This window comes from Culicoides brevitarsis, chromosome 1, assembly GCF_036172545.1.
Source record: "Culicoides brevitarsis isolate CSIRO-B50_1 chromosome 1, AGI_CSIRO_Cbre_v1, whole genome shotgun sequence".
Classification (NCBI taxonomy): domain Eukaryota; kingdom Metazoa; phylum Arthropoda; class Insecta; order Diptera; family Ceratopogonidae; genus Culicoides; species Culicoides brevitarsis.
Window position 1 is genome coordinate 37921400 of NC_087085.1, and position 22447 is coordinate 37943846.

A 22447-nucleotide genomic window follows, 5' to 3' on the forward strand; every position below is an offset into this window, starting at 1 on the left:
AATAAAGAAACAAATGACAAAACTGTTCATCAAAAAGTTCGCTAAAAGTACGACTTTTACAATAGCTTCAAATTCCTTCACACATTGAATCGCCATTTTGTGATCTTTGATGATCTGTATCAATTCTCGTTTGGCTGATTTTGGCGCCATTTTTGAAAGTTTCTCATTCAAGACCTTTAACTTGATTTGAACCAATTTAAAGTAAAGAGCATAGTAATTTGTGAGTAAAATAATAAGAAGTTCAATAGCAGCATAAGAAGTTGTAAATAAAAGTTGAAAAAAAGCAAGCGGGAAATAAAAAATCAAATATAAAGTGAGGTTATATTGCGTATTTACGATGAAACTGAAAGAGAAAAAAAACATTTTTAGTTAAAATTTGAATGAAAAATTGATTTTATACTCAGCATGAATGCCATAAGCCATTTTCCCGGGCGTCTCTTTGAAATGACGCGTCATTGAAAGCCACAACGCAAAAATCTCATACGCTGTATTCGCAACCAAAAATAATCCATAAACGAAAATACTCATGTGACTGACCAATTTTTTAGATTCCTTCACAATTTCCTGCCATTCGGGAATTTCTTCCTTTGAAATCCTGTTCCAAACATTTTGAAATTTCTTGTAAATCAAAACGATGCTGTCCCAATAGCAGGAAATGTAAACCATGCGAAAAGACCAATAAAGCATTGCGCTACAATCGCAAAAGGCTTGCACAAATTCCATCATGTCATTTTTGCCTAAAAGTTTTGCAGCTCCAATTATCTGAAAAAAATGATTTTTTTAGGTTAGAAAATGAGATCGAAGATACTTACGACAGGAATTGTGTTGAAAATGATCACCATGATAGTAATAAACCATCGCAAATACTTCTTGGATCCACTTATAGGCCAAAAACCGATAGAGCTCATACGTTTTCTCAAGAATGGCATTAATTCGACATCTTTAGATGCTTTTTTGAAACTTTGAACTTGAATGAATTTCGGTTTTGGTTTTGTTATTTCAGGCTTGTTTGTCATTTTTCTTGATTTTTCTAAAATAAACTGCGAGGTTTAAGTAAAAAATCATATTTTTATACTAAAAATTCACTTATTAAAAGTCGATCAAGAAAAATATTCAATTTTCTTATGAATTTTTAATGAAAAAAGATCTAAGCACGTGTCTAACCTCAAAAATTTCCCGCCTTTTTATCCATTTCATGAACCTTTTTATGAGGTGTATCAAAATGTGACTTGTTCATTGGATCTTATCAATTTCATTCGTCTCAAATCCCAATGGGTACTGTGTTCCAGCGATCATAACCCATGCTTTGAGTATGTTGTTCGTTGGATCACAGCACAACCGTGAGACGAATGAAAGTGATATGTTGATATTTTTACACAGCATATTTATTTACAACAGCAAAAAGGACCACAATTTTCCGTATTTTTCGTGGAAAAAGTGCGAAAAATGGCATAAATTGTCGCCAAATCCGACGTTCCAGGACTACCGCACACACGAAGCAGTCCAAAAAGTGTGAAAACACAAGAAAAACGCCGCCAAACGGAATAATTAAAAATTGTGCGACATAAAGTTTTGCTAATACAACAAAAAACGCATCAACTGGTGATAAAATTTTCGATCAATTAACTGAGACGGTAATTAATGCGCGTCAAATTTCCATTTGAACCGGGAAATTTTGCTTCGTCTGAACGGAAAAATGCTTCTAAAAGCTGCAAATGAGTTCCGACGGCGAAATTCCCGCTCAATAAATCGACAAACAAAAAAGGGTTGAATTTGGGTCGATGACCTTTAAATCCTTCTTCCTTTGTGCGACAGGACACTAATTTTGTTTCTTTTTGTGTTTTTCAGCAATGTCCAGCAGTAGCTACAAGACATCAAATAACATCCCGACAAAGCAAAAAGCCGAGCCAATGACAAAATCGGCGCTGTCTTCGTCGTCTAGCAGCAGCTCGAGCGGGAGTGATGACTCGGGATCGTCTTCCGACAGCGACACATCGACGGTATCCTCGAAAAAGAAGTCGAGTGTTCAAGATTCGCCGACAAAGATGCCGCAATTCAGCGTTACGAGGTAATTTTTTAAAAAATTTCCACAAAAACTTAACTAAAATATTTCTTTTCAAATTTCAGTTCGGGCTTAAAGATGAAAATCGCCTTTCCGCGTACAGGAACCCCCCAACCCTCGATGAGCGGAAGTCATGAGCAACTCAATGGGCAACAGCCGACACAGGAGAAAAGACGCTTGCCGACAAAAAAGTTAATCCCTCACAACAAGCCTGTGACTCATGACAAATCCGACACAGACAGCGAAAGTTCGTACTGTACCGACTGTGATAGCGACGAATCGAATGCCAGCTCGACGCGTGCCGTGCAAAATAACAAACGCAAATCCAGCTCCGTGCACAGTGGCAGCAACAAAAATGTGAGTAAAAATCGAAGCCAAAAACTTTTTTTTGTATTGATCCTCGAAACATCGACATTTTCTCGCATAATCGGATAGATGAAAAAAAAGTTGAAGTTGCGACGAAAAAAAATGAACGTAAAAAAGATGCAAATGCATATATGAACATACGCGATACGCGAAATCCTGTTCGCAAATAAAAACAGGTAAAAACGTGCATGCATACATGTGTGTGTGACGTATGGAGTGCATTTTACGTGCAGATTGTGTGCAAAAACAAAAAGTAGGTAAATTAATTAAGGTTGAAGGAGTGTTTGTGGAAGTTTTCATCTTTGATATTTTTTTTCGGTGAAAAAAATCTTAAAAATTATAATTTTTTAAATTTTTTAAGTCAATTTTAGGAAAATTTATTATTCGACTCAAAGTTTTGAAGGATAAAAGGACAAAATTTGAATGAAAATACGACATTTTTAACCATAATTCTTGTGAAGCTGGCTGAAAAACTTTGAAATCAGATTTTTTTTGAAAGCTTAGGACCTAACGAGTCCAACGATACCAATTATAGCCACGGAGCATTCTTTTTGATGAAAAACGTAATTGGAGTGACGTATTATACTTCAAGCCGATGAAGCCTTTGTCAACATTAAAAGCTAAATATAAGTTCGTCGGTTCGAGACTCAAAATCATGAAAAACTTTTCTGACTCCATTCATAAAAGGCATCCTGAAAACGAAATAATTCACAAAAGAATGCCGCTTTGGGACTCATATAGATTACTGCAGTTCAATATTGTATCTGAACAAAAAAGAAGATATCGCATCACTACAAAAAGTACAAAACAGAGCTCTTAGAATATTGACGCATGGAAATCAATACATTAATGCATAAAAAAATGTTGCAGCAAAAAGAATTACTCAGTATTTGGCAAAGAATCTCGTTTAATAGTTTGATATTATCGCAAAGCAGCAAAAAATCTACTTCTAACCATTAAATATTGTTGCACAATGGATCTAACTGGAAGTGTCTAACTACTGAGTTTTGATATGAGAAGCTTATCCGCTAAATCTAAACTAACGTTGAGCTATCAAACCGAAACTGAACAAATTTTCTCCTTAATCCTTCGAAAAAAACATCACAAACGAGAATTCCTCCAACCTTAACAACACACATGTCGCGTATCCGTTCACTATATAACTACACACTTTTAAAATGCAGTCACTTCCCAACCGGGTGATTCGATTTTTGCTAACAACATGGACTTTAATTGGCTGTTCGATACTTTAAAGTTTTTAGACATTTTTGTGAATGGGTTTGGGGGAGATTCTTAACAATCTAAAGGACTACTTGTGTCGTTGTCGTTTACCGCAGAAAAAAATCCATAAACATTCTTTGCTACTTACAAATATTTGCATACTTTGTGGTTTCAACACTTTTGTTTATTCTTCTCCTTCTTCGTTATATTTCATTACATAATTTTTGAGATTTTTGTGGTTTCTACATTGGTGGCATGCCCATAAAAGCATTTGGCGGAGGCATCATTGACACGTAAGGTCCTCCTCCCATCATTGGAGGCATCATCGGCGGAGCGCCCAATTGAGGAGGACCCATCATTGGATTGGCAGGAGGAAGCGGAGGACTTTCAATTTTACGAATGCTTCCAGAAACGAGACAAACTGACGAATTTTTGAGTCTCACAAAGAACATGAAAGGATGATCAACCATGAAATTTGGCGTTTTGCTATCGAATAACATGGGATTAGCAGGAACTGATGGTCCATGAGTTTGAAATTTGATGATTGTTTTATGGATAATTTTTGAAATACAAAACGGATCGGAAACAGCATCAGATAAATCGCACTTTTTCGCGTCGAATAACGAGGAAAGGTTGCACTGTGAATGGAAATTTTAAGGAAATGATTTGAATTAGAGGAAATTTACCTTTTTCAAGTTCGAATCCATATCAAGAAGATCCATTTCGAGGATGAGTTTAGGAATTGCAACATTAACTCCTTTACTTACAAAGCTTTCATCGAGTTTTTGGAATACTTTTTCATGAGCTTTTCCACAGATTTTACTCTCAACATTCGATAATCCTGTTTTTGAGTCAGGCAATAGAATAATAAAGCTCAATTCGGATTTATGAAAAAACATTTCCAGTGCAGCACATTTCCATTCCTTCATTTTCGCGTATTTGAATTCGTTCTGCAATTAAAAATTAAAATCCCCCCGTCGTGAATATTTCAACAGGTTATGCGTACCCGTGCAAACATCATTTCAACATTACTCATTTCCTTGTCGTTAATGTAGAACGGATGCATGACAACATCCTCCTTGTTGAATCCCTTCTCCCAATTTGCTTTAACGAACATTACTTGAAGCATGACGGCGGAACTGGCTGCTGCAAAGTCATCTTGTACGACAGACTGAACGGCGTGAAAGGTATCTGTTTCGACCAATGCATTTATTTTTCTTCGCGTTTTTTCTTGTTTCACAAATTGAACTTTATGGATGCCCGCTCCATGCCCAAAATACTTCTCGAGACGAGGGTTTATGTCGTCGTTTAAAGAAAAGCTTTGATCGATCAAAAGTTTTTCGGAGAAGCAAGGATAGGGATCGTCTGAAAGAGCTTTTAACAGATTTCGAACGTTTCTTGCGGGATCTCGTTTCGATAAGTTCACGTCGTAATGTAACAAAGCAGCGAGTTCAAAAGACGTTTTATCGTCAGAACAGAGATAAAGTTTTGTCAGAGCCAAATGTAGAGTGAATGGGGACCAAATAACGTTCTTGCTTGAATTAGATCTCGATATAATTTGCTGAAAATTAAAATTTTAAGGAAAATTTAATTTTTATTGTTTTCAAATCTTACCTTGAGAACTTTAAAATGAAATTTATTGAATGACTTTTCAAATTCTGACTTGTCCATGTTGAATGAAGTTCTGAAGTAAACTGAAAAGAGGAAATAAATTCTCGGAAATCTACTCAGACATTAACAGACAAGAGGATATTGACTCATATCCATTTTTAATTAGTCAAAGGGACAATTCCATCTCATGTTTTACATTATTAAAAAAAATATTTGCTTTTACAGAATGTAATTAAAAATTGTTGCAGTGAAAATTAATTAACATCATTGTCAATTTTTTTTTTTGCAAATATTTAACTATAAAATTGCTCAATTTATTTTTCATTATGAAAAATTACATTAAAATAAATATTTTTTTAAATTCATACCTATATTTTTTTCATTTCATTAATTTTAAAATATTTTTTTTTTTATTTTTAATATAATTTTTCTTTTTTCAAATTTTTTTTTTTGAGCAAATATTTATCAAATTGCTCTTTTAATTTTTTTAATGAAAATAATATTTAAATATTTTTCAATTTTTTTTTCATTATATTTTTAATTTTTTAATTTAATTTAATTTAATTTAATTAAAAATAAAATAATATTTTATTAATTTAAATTTTAAGGTCTTATTTTTTATTTAAAAAAATTTTTTTAAAAAAAAATACATTTTTGCCCAAAAAAAAAATTTAAAATTAATTTTTAAAAATAAATTTAAATTGATTTAAAATTTTTTTTTTCAAAATTTAATTTTTTAATTTTTTTTAAAATTTTTTAATAAAAAAAATATTTAAAAAAAAATTAAATTTACAAATATTTTTGAATTTTTTGAAATTTTTTTTTCAAAAAATTTATTTTAATTTAAAAAAAAAAATTTGCTTAAAAAATAATTTTAAAAAATTTAAACATTTTTTAAAATACGTGACCAAAAATTTTTTTTCAAAAAATTTTTTTATTACGAAATTTAAATATTTTATTTTATAAAAATTTAAAAAAAAATATTTCGTAAAAAAAAAAATATTTTTTTTAATTTTGGTAATTTTTAAAAATAAAAATTAATTTAAGATTAAATATTTAAATAATTTATTTAATTTAATTTATTTAATTATTAAATATTTAATTAATAATTTAATTTAAATTTTAAAAAATAATTTAAAAATGTCATAAAAATACGAAAATTATACTTTAAAAATACAAAAAATGTTGATAAAATTTCTCCGTTTTCAGAAATTAATTTTTTTGCACTCCATCAATTTTTCTTACTGAAGTGCGTGGTAAATAATAAATCCAATTAAATAGCGGAATAAATGAAAAATTTCCAATATTGACACTCGATGTGTGCAAAAATTTCATTAAAAAATGAAATAAGTTAATAAAGTACGAAATTTCGTTTAATTAAGTCTCGAATTGGCGAACCACAAAAAATTCAAATGAAAAATGGTCTGTGGTCCTTCCATACAAAACGCAACGATGCGATAAAAATCCATTTAATTGCAACCAGTTTGCAATTTTTATCATTAATCTCATTGAATATTCTTCTCATGATCGCAACTGACGCGAAGCCTGTTTCTTGTCATTCACAAAAAAGCATTAATATTAATGATTTTTCTTGTTTTCTTTCATTTCAGGCGAGTCGAGGAGGTTCAACAAGCAGCGGAGAAGCGAGCGATTCGAGCAGCAACAGCAACACATCCGACGACGACGAAAAATCGCTCCAAGAAATCAACGCTGACGACTTAAATGCCATCTTGCCATCAACGGACACCTTTTCGGGTAGCTTAGCATCGCGATCTCTGACAAATAATGCCGAAGATTCGTCGAGCGATATGGAATTACCTGCAATTGCGGCTCTAATTCGTCGTGTCGAGAGCGAATCGGATGCAGATAGTGCTCGTGCTGTCCCCCGCGTGCAATACAACTCAAGTTTATTGCAAGATTTTGTCGCAAAAACGCAAATGTTGGGCAACGGAACGACTTCAGCATCGACAACGACCACTTCTGGCACAAATGACACCAAAAATGGCGCGAAAAGTGCTCCGCAAACACAAAATGCGCCCCTTCCGCGTAAACGGGGACGCCCTCCGCGCCAAAATCCCTTGCCATCGACGTCGAATCTCACGAACGGGCTTGTCAGCGAGTCTCCTGACTCGGGAATTTTATCAACAGTAAGCCCGGCGCCATCCCCAAGAAACGGAAACTTGTCGAAAGCACAAATAGCCAAAGCGGAAAGTACAAAAAAGCCGAATAAGAAGCCCGAAACACCGAAATACAGCAGTCTTGCCAGCAGTTATCCCATGGAACGTGTCTTGTATCCGCCGCGACGCAAAAAATCCAGCAACAAAGATCGTTCGTCGTCACACAAGCCACTCAGCAAAGACGAAGCACTCGATCCGATGTGGAAAAAAATCGATTTAAACAAGAAATTTCGTGAACCCTGCTTGGATGGATACAAATCTGATGGCGGGCACTCGATTTGTTGCAGTAAACGACTCGCGGCGAATAGCGGATATGTGAGTGATTATTACGGAAGTCGCGGAAAACGCAGTTTATCGGGCTATAAATCGGATCACAGTGTAAAAAGTCGCGGGAGAAGCGGATATCGCACGGATTTCAGTAGCAGGGCGAAGAGTTGCGGGTATCGCAGTGACTGCAGCATCCGACATCGGAAGAAAGTCCGACGTAAACGTCGAAAAAAGATCGGAAATGGATCAAAAAGTGCCATCGACGAGCTAAGTGACATCTTACAATTGGGAGCTTTAACGCTAGGAACGAGCAGTAACACAAGCAGCAGTCGCGAATCGATCCCATCGACAAGGGGAAAGACTCCGCCGCCTCTTTTACCGAAAAAAGTCGAACAAAAATTGACATTGACGAAGTTCAGTAGTCTCATGGCAGCATCAAAGCCTAAATTTGGGGCTTCTATTCAAGTACCGCCCCCGAAATTGGGTCAAGCATCGGCTTTTGGGAAGAAATTGACGCTTCAAAAGAGCGCAGCGCCCAAATTACCGACACTTTCACGCGCCAATGTCGAGGAACATGCGGCGAAACAACGAAAATCCAGCACCAAAGATATTCTCGAGAACTTGTGTGAACGTGTGACACAAAGAGTTCGTCATCCGGATGAGGAAGGGAACGAATCGCCATCAATTAAGCCCGCCATGAGTGTTCGTTCGAAAAGTATCGATGGTCGATCGATGAAAAGTCGTCGTACAAGTGCTTCCCGACGACATCGACGCATGTCAACGATGAGTCGGTGCAGTAGTCGTTCGTCTCGGAGTCATTTTAAGCGACGCGGGCGACGACGAGGCTCGAAATACAAGTCACGAAGCTCCCTACCGGGCGGCGGAAAAGTCAATGATGCGAAAATCTTGCTCGAAATCGATCAACTGAGCGATTCGTTCAAGGCGCTTTGCAAAATTTACGGAGAGAAAAATGCGGAAAAGACTGTTGGAGGCAAGGGAAGTGCTGTGGGCAACAAAAGAGGACCCAAAAAGCGAAAAACGAGCGATAACGCGGAATCTTCGGCAGTAACAACAAGTACTCCGGCAACAAAACGTCGAAATAAAAAATCTGCACAAACATTAACGCAAAGCCCGGATGATCATAAACTTCCGTTAAAGAAACGACATTATCTTTTAGCTAACGGAGAACGTGGCGGCGAAATCAGCGACGACGACGAAGTCTCGGGAGCCGAACAAAAACGCAAAACTCATGACAAAAAAGATTTCGAACGACTTCGAGCGCATTACGAAGAAGCAATCGAATCGTGTATCTCGAAATACGGGAGTTCGTCGCCCAAAAATAAGGATTCAAGTAAAAATGTGAGCCCGAAAAAGAGACATTTGCTGAAGACAACGCAAGAAAATGTCACTGCTCCATTGAGTGTTGATACAAAAGCATCGGAAAGCGGGAAGAAACGAAATAATGCCGCGACTAAAATATCGCCGACGGAAAATGGGGCAGCGAAAAAGGCAAGTGCAGCACTTTTGAGTCCCGATTCGAAGGGAGTGACGAAGAAACTTAGATCTGATCCGTCGAATTTTAAGTCGTCAGCGGAAAATGGAAGTGCGAGTGATAAAACGAGTGTTGGCAAGAAAGGAAAACAAGAATCTCTTACGAAGGGGAATAAAAAATTGGGACATGAGAAGGGTTCGACGAAGATTTCAGGTGAGTTTTTGACAATTTTTAAAATAAAATTAAATAAAAAAACAACAAAAATTTTACTTAAAAAAGTTAAATAATTTGTTTTTAATTTTTTTTTAAGTTTAAAAATATTAATTTTTTAATATTTCAAAAATTTTTTATTTTTTAAAATTTTAAAAATATTATTAAATTTTTTTTTTAATTCTTAAATTTTGCGTTCATTTAATTATTAAAAAATATTTAAATTAAATTTACAAAAAAATTAATAAAAAAAAATATTTTACATTTTTTTCTGAAATTTTTAATAAATGAATTAAGGAATTTTATTTATTTTTTATTTTAAAAATTTTATTTAATTATAATATAAAATATTTTTTTTTTTATTTATTTAATTAATTAATTTTTATCATTTTAAAATGAAAGATTAATATTAATTAATGCAAAGTAAAAAAATATCTGAAATTATTTATTTTATTTTTATTCCTTGAATTTTTCAATCAATTTTAATTAAATTTTTTTGTCATCTTAAATAAATTTTTAATAAATAAAAAATGTTAACCACGATAAAAAAAATTTATTAAAATTACTTTTTTTCGAAAATATTTTAAACTCTATTTTTATGTATTATTATTTTTTATTTTTTGAATAGTTTTTTTTTATTTTTATTTTATTTAATTTTTAATTTAATTTTAATATAAAAATTAAATAAAAAAAATTTAATTCTTATAATAATTTTTATTTTAATTTTTATTTCACTTTCATTTAAAACATTTTAAGATTGAAAAAAATAATTTATTTATTTTTATTTTAAAAAACATAAACAATTAAACAATTTTTATATTTTATATTTATTTTTATATTTATATTTTATAATTTTATATTTTTTTAAATTAAATTTTCATTTTTTTTTAATTTATAAATTTATTTTCCTTCATTTTTTCATAATTAAAATATAAATTAAATAATTTTTTTTTTTTATTTTTTTTCAGTGCCATCAAAGACCAAATCGAAGCAAGACCAAACATCAAAACTCAACAAAAATTCATCAAATATTCCGCCAGGCGTTTTCGAGCCGAGCTTTGATCTTGAACTCCAAATTCCTGTTTCGACAATCAACTTTGCGGGAAAATCCGAGTTTAGTCCCGAAAACAAAGGCAAGAAAGGAAACACGAACAAAGCAGCCGAAAAAGTTGTTGAAAAACTCTTAAGCATCACCGGAGGTCATTTACTGTTGAAGAAAAAGCGTCGCAAGGCAATAAATCGCACGGGATTCCCTTCGAAAAAGAAGAAAAAACTCGTAAAAGTCGAAGATTCGGGAGAAAATCGTCAAAAAATATGCGATCGCGTCCCCGTCGAAGGCGAAGACACGAAAAAATTCATCGAACGCAACCGAAATTCGTTGTTGGAGGACGACGTTTCGCCATCGCGATCATTACGAACACGCGAAAAACCGTTGCAAGACAAAAATAAATCTTTGACATCCAAAAAAGGCGAAAAGAAAGGAAAACGCGAACGCGAGGAAACCTCACCCGACGCAGCGCCAAGTAAAAAAGTGAAAAATGGACCAAAAACGCCGCGTGACAAATCTTCCGACAGCGAACCTCTGATAAATCTCACGAAAAACAGCAAAAACAAAGAAAATGACGACGTGGAAAAAGTGAAACGCAACAAAGAAGTGCCTTGTTCCTCATCCGCTGGCACGAAAAGCAAATCAACGCCCAGCAAACGTCCTTCAATTGAAGATGCCATCAAAGAAAAAGACAAATTAACTGTCAGCATTGAACGTTTGCCGGGTTTGCGGATACCAGAAAAAGGCACAATCGAGTTAAAATCTGTCACTCCTCAAAAATCTCGAGGACGACAACTCACAAGACGCTCCGATCTCGAATTATCGAAAGAAAAATCGAAAAATCACGAGAAATCTCATTCTTTACCATCGACTCCCGTGAAAAATTTGGACCAAATCACGCGATTAGAGAAACTTACGCGCGAATTTAACCAAAAATTCGCCGTCGTCAAGTTAAAATCGCTCGACGACTCGAGTTTCGTGCCAAGCAGCAGCAAAAAAGACACGGAAATCATCCACAGACCTCGCGCCAAAAGCGTGGGACGAGGATTGCTCGGAAAAGATGCCGAAACTGACGAAATAAAGCGTGACCTTGATTTGACCTTCAAGCGTAAACATCAGGAAAGATCGAAATCAGTGGTTCGTTACATCGGAATGCAACCCGCCAAGTTGATGCAGGAAAATATTTTGCAATCTCGGATGCGATCTCGTGCCAAAAGTGTCGTTCGTCAATTATCCCCCGACAAAGAAGAGGCTCAACCACGTCATAAACGAGCAAAAACTGTGGCGCGAACATTTTCAGCGGAAGAAGATCAAGTTTTAACGAAAAAATCAAAGGAAAGTCACAAGGAAACATCAAAAAGAACGAGTTTGGCGAACAAAAAAGAGCCGAAAACGAAAATTTCAGACAAAAAATCGAAAGAAACGAAAGAAGTACCCGCAGAAAGTCCTCCAATCATCGAAGATCACGGCGATTTGGAACTTTTGATACCGGCGAAGAAGTTACAACGCAAGAAAAAGTCATTAAAAGTCGAGGAAACGACTGTTGAACATCCATCGCCTTCATTGTCGACTCCTGAAGCGTCAAATTTACCCTTAAAACCCATGCCTGAAGTTGACGAGCTCGAACATGACCCCTTGCCATACCAATCTGGCGTGGAAATTTTCTTCCCAACTGAAGTTCCTGCCGAAAAAGAGCGCAAAGGCAAGAAAAAATACTTAATAGCGGGTCTTTTCTCGGATTATTTCAAAGAAGACCCGAAATCTCGCACCTCAAATGCAAAAAATGTCAATTTAAGCGAGGTTTCTGTAAGTCTTCCGCCTCCGCCGTACTGCGAACGATACTTCCGTCACACGGAAAGTGACTTCCAACTCCCATACGACCTTTTTATGGCCACAAAAGCTGGAAAGCTCGCCGGAAATATCGCAAGTTGGCATTTCCGGAAGCTCCGTGTGAACATATATGCACCGGATGTTCGTCCCACGCCCATTCGCCCGAACGATCAGCAAGTTTGCAGTTGCAAGCCGGGTTACGATTGTGCGGAAAATTGCTTAAATCGCCTCGTTTACACGGAATGTAGCGTCGAAACGTGTCCCAGTGGCGACAAATGTCAGAACACGAAGATACAAAAGCATGAAAACGCTCCCGGACTCGAGAAGTTTATGACGAGCAGCAAAGGTTTTGGGGTCAGATGCAAACTTCCGATAAGAAAAGGGACATTTATCTCGGAGTATTGCGGCGAAGTTGTCACGGAAAAGGAGTTTAAGGATCGCATGCAGACCGTTTACGTGAACGATCAACATCATTACTGCTTGAATTTGGACAAGGGACTCGTCATTGATGGGCATCGGATGGGCAGCGATTGTCGTTTTGTGAATCACTCGTGCGCGCCAAATTGCGAGATGCAAAAATGGTCGGTTAATGGACTCTCCCGTATGTGTCTTTTCGCGTTACGTGACATAGATCCACTCGAGGAACTCACTTACGACTATAATTTCGCGCTTTTTAACCCCGCAGAAGGTCAAGAATGCAAATGTGGCTCGAAAGAATGTCGCGGCGTGATTGGAGGCAAATCCCAAAGAGTCAAACCCGCTTTGGAAGAAGACAAAAAACGATCTCGCAAACAAAAAGCGAAGAAAAATCAACCTTTGATACCAATCAAGTACGGATCTTTGCTTCCCGCCTTCGTTCCGCCCACAGAACATGAGAAATTGGTAATTGCTGAGCATCATTGCTTCCTCATGAGGAACTTGCGGAAGGTCCGGAGGAACAACGAACGTCCCTTGTGTCCTGTAACGACGCCAAATGCTCCTACAGTAAACGGCAAGGACCCCACAACGCCCGTTTCGAAGTCGACAACTTCATTGTCGGTACCGATGGCAGCAGTTCGAGCTCCGCGTAACATCCGAACACGTGGTTTGGCTATTTTTGAGGATAATCCAGAGCTGGAAAAGTCCGCGAGAGTCGCTGTGGTGCTCCGGAGTGTTTGTGATGACATCCATTCGTTCAAGGAGAACGAAAATGACGCCCAAACATTGATTTCGAAGATCTCCCTGCCAAATAAGAAAAAACTTCCGTTGTATTACGAAAGGATTTTGAACCCGTTGGATCTGAATATCATCGAACACAACGTCGAAAAGGGACTTTACAACAACCCCCGCCTTTTTGATGAAGACGTAAAACGCATGTTCAACAATGCGATCATTTTTTACGGGATCTCGTCGCCAGAGGGCGCTGCAGCGCATAAATTAATGGAGTTTTATCTGTCGATCAAGGATAAAGCGGCAGAAAAATTGGATATTATTCTCGGCGATAAGCAACTTTTGGATGAATTTCTCAAGGGATTGCCTAAAATCATCCCTCTTAAAGGCAAAAGACCCAAAGTTGAGTCAGAAGATGTCATTCAGTGCATTTGCGGTTTGTACAAAGACGAAGGTCTGATGATCCAATGTTCGAAATGCAACGTTTGGCAGCACATTGAATGCACTCGAGCGGATCCCGAAGCGGAAAATTACCTCTGTGAGCGATGTGACACGACAAAAAAGGTCGATTATGAGATTACGCTCAACGAACACAACGAGGATGGACATCAGTATTATTTGTCGTTGATGCGGGACGATCTCCAGATACGACAGGGAGACACAGTTTACGTTTTACGCGACATCCCCATGTCTCCGGATAAGGAAAATCCCGATGCTCCGGTGCGGAAACACAATTATCGCACAATTGGTGACATCGATTTCTGCCAATGTGACATTTTTCGCGTGGAAAGACTTTGGAAAGATGCGGAGGGAAAGCGTTTTGTGTACGGGCATCATTATCTCAGGCCGCACGAAACGTTCCATGAGCCAACGCGGAAATTTTATCCCTGTGAAATTCTCAGATCGCCACTTTATGAGGTTGTGCCCATTGATCTCGTGATGGGACGATGCTGGGTTCTCGATCCGACGACTTTTTGCAAAGGAAGGCCCGTGGAAAGTGCCGAGCAACATGTGTACATTTGTGAGATGCGGGTTGACAAGAGTGCCAGTACGTTCGCGAAAATACCGAAACATCAGTATCCCGTTTGCACGAGAAGTTATGCGTTTACGCCGTTCGAGGAGAAACTGAAAATTGCAAAAACGTTTGCGGTGAGTAGTTTTTTGTGTATTTTTTGGGGATATTTAATCTTGGAGAAGACCTTTTTTAAAAGCATTTTGAATATTTTTAATGAAAATTGGGGTTTTGTACGTTTTGATGTCTTTTAAATTAATTTTGAGAGATTTTTTTTTTAAATTCTCATAAAAAAAATTAAATTATTTTTTTAAAATCTCTTAAAAATATTGAAAAAAAAAACAATTACAAGTCAATATTTAGAAAATTTAATTTTTTATTAAATAATTTTTTTATTTTATTTTTTCAAATTATTTATTTTAATTATTAATATTTTTAAATTAATTATTAATAGCTTATTAAAAAAATATTTCAATAAAAAAATTTTGAATCGATTTTGAAAAAAATAATAACATAAAATATTTATAAAATATTTTTTTTTATAAAAATATCGTACCAACAATTAAATGATTTGAAATCAGAAAAAATAATTTTAAAAAAATTATTTAATTAAAAAAAAATTAAAAATTTTAATTCAAATTAAGAGAAATTTTAAACCCAAAAAATATAAAAAAAATTATTGAACATTAATACAAAATCTTTAAAAATTCTCTAAAGATTCTATTAAAAAAATTTTTAAAAAGTATTTAATAAAAATATAAAATTTAACTTAATTTAATTACTCTTAAATATTTTAATTAATTTTTTTTAATATTTCGAGAATTTTTAAAAATTATTGTTTTTTATTTTCAAAATAAAATTAATTTAAATTAATTAATTAAAATTATTTTTTTTTTTAATATTTCGAGAATTTTTAAAAATAATTATTTTTTTTTTATTTTCAAAATAAAATTAAAAATTCAAGATAAAAAAAATTAAAAAAAAAATTTTGAAAAAATAAAAAATTTCTACGTGTATAAAATTTTTAATTTATTTTTCAAACCAAAAAAAATAATAATATAGAAAATTAATCAAAATGCGCTCTTTTTTTTTGTTTCATGAAAACTTCCATTTATTTTTAATCTTAGACTTACATCATTTTTGACTTAAATTCCTCATGAAGAAACACCCAAAATCAATTAGTTCCTATCTCAATTCCCTTTATTTTTTGTTATTTTATATTTAAAAGGGTTCATTTTAATTTTTTCCTTTTCTTTTCAATTTTCCAGCCGCATGACGTAAAAGACATTATCTTGCCAAAGGAGAAGAAACGCAAAACGAAGCACGAGGAAGTTCAGCAGATTCCGCGAAAATCCTCACCCATCATGCAGTTGATGGCACAACCGCCTAAAGTAAGTAATTTCTCCGCATGAATAATTTAATGTGTTCGTTGTCGTTCCTGTTTTCCCTTATTTTTTTTTTATTAAAAAATCATGTTCTTTATCGCGCTCCAGACACCGAAAAAAAAAACTTCAAACGAACCATAAATTCACTACTAAATCTTGTCAGCCGCGTGTTTCATGCAATTTCCTTCATTCAACATATTTTCTTAGTCTGCCCTTTTTTTATTGAGAAAATGAATGAATATTCATCACTTTTCACCTTTTTCATGTTTGTGTGGGATCAAAAACCGAATGTCGATGAATTGGATCCTTATTTATGGATATTTTGTGTCATTTTTATTCTGCAATCTTCGAACGAGAGAGAGACCATTGACCTCTTTTTGATCCAGTTTATCACGTAGGCAGGCTTCAAAAGAACAAGAGAGGCAATTTGTTTATCTAGCTGTGCGAATAAATAGATTTGATGCCAATGAACTCGAGAGAGCGCGTCTTTTGTTTGCAAGATTATTATTTCGGAGAAGTTGTATCCCTTTCGCCGTGTTCCAATTTTTGGAAAATTTAATTTATTTTTTTACTTATTTTTTTTTTTTTTGATAATAAAAAAAAGTTACTTTTATTTTTAGAGAAAAATTTAAATTTCAGTAAAAATAAATTAAATTAATTTTTTAATTTACTTTTAGATTAAATTGAAAGTTTTAATAATTTTTTTTTAAATTATTTCAAAAAAATTTTTTTATCTTCTCAAAATCTTATTTTTTTTTATTTCAAAATTTCTTACACTTTTATTTTCTTTTAAAATTTAAAAAAAAAATAATTTAAATTATTTTATTTTTTTTAGTAAATTTTTAATTGAAAAAATTTTTAAATTTTATTAAAATTATTAAATTAAAAAAATAATTAAAAATTAATTAATTAATATTAATAAATATTAATTTAAAAATTTTACTAATTTTATTATTTTTAAAAATTTAATTTTTTTTTAAATTAAATTAAAAAATTAAATCAATTAAAATTTTATTTAATTAATTATTTTTAAAAATTTTAAAATTTAAAATTTTTTTAAAAAAATAAATAAAATTAATTTTTATATAAAAAAAAATTTAAAAATTATTTATTTAAATTAATATTTTAATTTTTAAAAATAATTTTTATTTTTTTACCTTAAAATTTTAAATGAAACTTGAAAATATTAAATATATTTTGATAAAAACCACGAAAGGGATAAATAACGAAAATTTTGTAGATAACTATCTACTTAGAAATCTAGAAACTAGACAACGAACATCATATGCCGCCTGTCTCATTATCCTTTGCATAAACATAATAATTGAAATAATTACGCAGAATATCATTAAAGCAGAAACTTAGAAGTCATAGTGCATGAAAATTAACCTTGGGAATTTTTACCTGCAGCAAAGACGAAAATTTCACCAAATTAATTCAATTATTCGTAAAACGCTTCTAAATCACTTCTGAAAAGAATAAATTAACGATCATAATTGACATTCTTCGAACTTTCCATGATCCCAAAAATTAAAGATAAATTCCCGCAACAAAAAAGTTCTACACGATTTTCATTTAAATTAATTTTTTTTCTTTGAATTTCAATTTTTTTCGAACAATGACAATGGCAATTCCCTCTCTCCATCACTCGAATTAACTAAATTAGGTATTCAAGTGTCTCCTTCGGCTAACAAGAGCAAAAAAAAGCTGCTAAAAGAATAAATTAATAATTTTTTTTTCTTCGTAATTCTTCACTTATAGACGGCAAGCGAGAAACGTGGTCGACTCGAAGATGTCTTAGCGCGTCTCATGACAACGATGGTACGTGTTCAAAGTGCAAAGGCATTGCCAGCTGTGGATTTGTCTTATCTGGTAACTGGCAGAGGAGCGCGACAACGACGTCAAAATGCATCAACACCTGTTCCGACAACTTAAAATGTGAAAAAGTGAAAAAAATTAAATTGAAAAGCAATCCGTCTCGAAATAATAGAAAAAAAAGTAAGAGAAATCGTACAAAACAAGAAATATTTTTCCTTATAAATAAAATAAAATTTTTCATTCAATTTATTTCTTTCAAACAAAAAAAAAAGTTTGAAAGAAAACTTGTTCGATTTTATGGTTTTTTGTAAAAAAAAAAGGAGTAAATATAGAAAAATAAGTTCAATTATTAGATATATAGTGAGAAAAAGAAGTAATTTGATAAATTAATTTATTAATTTTATTATTATTCATTAAGTATAATGAAAAACGTCTTTTTAAAATAAAGAAAAAAAAGTACTTGGAAAAAGGAAAAAAACCAATCAATTTTAATTAATTCTAATTCGTCGTTCTTTGGGTCGTCAATAAATTTGCATAAGGATTTTTTCCGTCGCGGTTTTTTATTTTATTCTAATTATTTGAAAACAACCGGTTTTTTACAAGGTAAGTCAGGAACAAATATTTAATTTTTTTTTTATTATTTATTTTTTTCAAGTCAATGAACGTTAAAAAAAATTTTTTTGAATTAAAAATGCTCATTTTTTGTTTATAATTTATTTAAAAAAAAATTTTATAAAAAATATTTTTTTTTATTTTATTAATTTTTTTAAATATTTTTTTTTATTATTTAAAATGCTCAAAGAATATTCTTCAATAATCAAAGTATGAATAAAATTCTATAAAGACAATCGGATTTTTTTTATTAACTGAATAATAAAAAATAATTGGAAAAGTGAAATATGAAGAAATGGTCCAATTACCAAAATATCTGTTGAATATTTTTTTTCTTCTATTTTATTGAATGGGCAAGTATGAATATATATTTTTTTTGTTTGACTTTTAATTTTCAATTTTTTTTTGTTTTATTTTTTTTTAATTTTTGAATAAATTTTAAAAATAAAAAAATGTAAGGGAAATTTCAAGATTATTTTTTTATTTGAATATTTTTTTAATTTTATTAAATTTTTTATTCAATTATATTTTTATTTAATTTATTATAAATATTTTTAAAGTTCTTAAATACCTATTTTATTTTTTTTTTAAATAAAATAATAATTAGAAAATATAAAAAAATAAAATAAAACAAAAATTAAAATATTTAAAACCTTTAAAAATTTTTAAAATAAATTAAATAAAAATTTAATAAAATAAAAAATTTAATTCAATTAAAAAAAAAATAAATTTAAAAAAATAATCTCGAAATTTCCTTTAGAATATTAATATTTTAAAGATGTAACTTTTAACCTAATTTAAAAAATTGAGAAATCTACAGTTAACGTTTTTTTTGATCCTTGATATAATTTTATAATAAAAATCAACAAAAAGTACTTCTTAACCTGCATCCAAAATTTTCGTGTCCTTATCAAATATTGATTCAGTTCCCGTACGAAAAAAAAGGAAACAAACTTGTGGCCCGTTCCTGCGTAAAAATTAATGAATATTTCATTGCCTCATCGGCGAAGCAAAATTGGAGACACAACGACGAACAAACAATAAAGAGAAAATTAGAAGAACCATTATCAACAATGATCATACATTTTGATGTTGGCATTGACCCTCATCAAGATAACAATGATAACGAAAAAAAATTTTTTTTTGTTGTTTCAGCGTCTTTTTCTTGTTTTTTCGACTAATTTTCTGCACTACTTAATTCTCGTTTGATTTTCTCCTGAACTTGTTAACCGGAAAAATTTCTTCGCGCTAGTTTTGTTGTGTTTCATTTCATTTATTCCGCAAATAAAATCGGCGAGTATCGAATGTGGGTGGCATGCTTCTCTTATCGATATTTTCTCAATGTTTTTCTTGTTTGCGCAAAGGAAAACATACATTGAACATGACCTTCAAAAATTTCCTTGTCAAGCAAAAAGTTTGTTTGAACATCATCATCATCATCACTTGTCACAACAATTGCTTTTAAATAGAATTAAGGAAGTGTGAAGTGATGACGACATTTCTCTCTTAAAGTAAACTGCAGATGACACATATTAAAATTATTTCATTAAAAAGTTGTTTTTGCGTACTTAAAGGCGTACGAAATTCAAATGAGTTCGAAAAAGTTGTTTCTTAATGTAAGATGAAAGTTGGAACATCTCTCATGTGTGAAATTTAAATCGGAGAGCTTTGGGCACTTTTGAACTTTGCAATCTGTGTAAATCTAAAATTAACTAAAAACAGCCTTTAACTATTTATTTAACAAATTTGAAAGTAATCTACTACAAAGCAACTTCCGACATAATTCTTATACAATTTTCTGTATTTAAATTTATCTCCTTGATAGTATTTTGTTAAAAGTTTTATTTACATCTTATATAACTTTTATTGACAAGGATAACATAAATCTATAGAATGAAGAATTTCATTAAACAAAAGAAAATAGAAGAAAAAATTTCTTCCAAGTTTAAAATAAGCACTAAGGATTATCACAAATTATATTTATACCAATATATCCCCGAGACTTTTTCGTATTTAATGCAAAGTTTAGTGCTCAGTGATTTAAAAAGAGTTTAATTTTAAGCTTCGATTTTTAAAGAATTTTAATATTTCTATTTTTTTTATAGATATAATTTTTTACCTATTAATTTATTTATTTTTTTTTTTATTTTAAAAAAAAATTTATTTAAATATATTTTAAATTTAAATTAAATTTTATTTAAATTTTAATTATTTAAAATTATTATTATTGAATATTTAATATTATTGAATATTTATTTTTTATTTAAATTTTAATTAAATTTTAATTTATTTTAAATTTAAATTTATTTAATTTTTTTTAAATTTAAAAAAAATAAAAGATAAAAATAAATAAAAATATATCTCGTAAAATGTTTGATAAAAAATATTTAAAAATTAATAACTTAAAAATTTTTTAATTCATTTTAAAAAAATTGAATTTAAAATAAAATTAATTTAAAAAAAATTGTTTAAATATTAATTTTAATTATTTTATTAATAATTATTTATATTTTTAAAAATAATTAATTAAAAATAATAACTTAATTAATTAATTCATTATTTAAATAATTAAAATAAAATAAATTTAAAAAAAAAATTAAATGAAATATTTATTTTACTTTTTATTATTTATAATAATTATTATTAATTTCATTTATTTTAAGTTTGAAGTTTAATAAAATTCTAATGAAATCAGCCAAATTTAAAAAATTTAGACTTTTTAAATCAATGAAAAATTTATAACCAGCAATAACTTTTCGTTCACTTTAATTTTATTTCGAGGATTATTAGAATTCAATCAAATATTCCAATTGGCAATTTAATGGCTTAACGATCTAAACTTGTAAGCTTTTAATTTAAATGAAAAAAAAAATTGAATTTTTTTAACTTCAGCATTTAGAAAAATTTTTAATCGCTTGTAGTCGACTTGAATTTACTCTCAAATAAAAAATTAAAAAAAAAAATAATAAAAAAAATAAATTGAAATCCATTTTTACTTAAAGCTCAAGAGTAAAATTAATCTCTTATAAGAACCTCAGAGCAACTGGATTTTACGCTTCGATATCGATTCAATGGATTATATAACATCCATTCATAAAAAGTGTAGCAAAGAATTATTCTCCAAGCTGCAAACAAACTTTTCGATTAAAATATTATGAAAAAACAATAAACAAACAAAGTTTTCCTTCATACTACATTTTCTCGGAAAAATCTCTTAACAAGTTATTGACCAGACATAAATTTTCGTGGAAACGCCTGGTTAAATATTTTATTAAACGTTATCTAGAAAAGGAAATTAAATTTCAATCTAAACACAACTAATGTCTGTTCGCCAGAGGATTATATTTAATTTATCAGCAAATTGGAAATTAATAATTCCAATATTTGTTTGAGATAAGATCCTACTGAGAAATTCAAATTAGAAGTTTTTGGAAATTTTAATGAAATCAAAATAACTAAAATGGTTCGAGAATGCAATTATTGCAACGAAAGATAACGATTGCCAACTGATGCAGCCATAATCCGAAATTGATGCCATAGAGAAGTGTCAAGAGATGATATCTATGATGGATGTTTTGAATTTTAATGAGCATGATGATTTATATTAACACGTGTTGCTAAAATTAGTTGGTTTTACCTTGATAAACAAAATAACATTCTGATGAAATTTGATGAGAGAGAAAATTTTAACGGGTAAGTTTTTTACATCTTTTTTTTTACCGGAAAAACTGATCAATAAAGTCATAAAATAAAAGTAATAAATAATAAAATTGATATCTGAGATATCTGGAGAAATAATTAATGACTCGAAGAAAAGCACTTTAAATTTATGAACTTATAAAAGAAAAGATTGACAATGAAAATTTTTTATGGAATTATTGAAAAGCAACAATTTTTTGATCCTTCTACGTAATATTTTTATATCCACTCAATATAATAAATACCGTAAATTAAAAATTGAAATAAAAAAATATCTGATAAGATAAAATTTAATGAAAAAAAAATTATTATTTTTTTTTTACAAATAACAAATTAAGTTTTTAAAATAAATAATGAATTTTTATATTGATAATTAAAAATTTTATTTAATTATAGTAAAATTATGAATTCGTAATATTGAATTTTAAAAATTTATAAAATCAATTCGAGATCATTTTTAAAATTTTTTTAATAATTTTTTTTTTATT

General features: G+C 31.0%; 1 protein-coding gene across 1 annotated transcript; it reads left to right on the forward strand.

Moving 5' to 3' along the window:
• The first annotated feature begins 1406 nt into the window (after positions 1-1406).
• LOC134826926 (histone-lysine N-methyltransferase ash1) lies at positions 1407-18006 on the forward strand. Its single transcript, XM_063839437.1, has 7 exons — positions 1407-1634; positions 1849-2068; positions 2128-2419; positions 6871-9409; positions 10375-14582; positions 15714-15836; positions 17592-18006. The coding sequence occupies exons 2-7, from the start codon at positions 1851-1853 to the stop codon at positions 17763-17765; spliced, it is 7554 nt and encodes a 2517-aa protein (XP_063695507.1). The 5' UTR covers positions 1407-1634; positions 1849-1850; the 3' UTR covers positions 17766-18006.
• Positions 18007-22447: the final 4441 nt, after the last annotated feature.

Excerpts from the sequence above, each read along its gene's own strand:
- LOC134826926 (XM_063839437.1), top strand. The coding sequence starts at position 1,851 with ATGTCCAGCAGTAGCTACAAGACATCAAATAACATCCCGACAAAGCAA. Across the intron at positions 9,410-10,374 it reads GGGTTCGACGAAGATTTCAG|TGCCATCAAAGACCAAATCG; the intron begins GTGAGTTTTTGA and ends ATTTTTTTTCAG. Across the intron at positions 15,837-17,591 it reads TGATGGCACAACCGCCTAAA|ACGGCAAGCGAGAAACGTGG; the intron begins GTAAGTAATTTC and ends CTTCACTTATAG.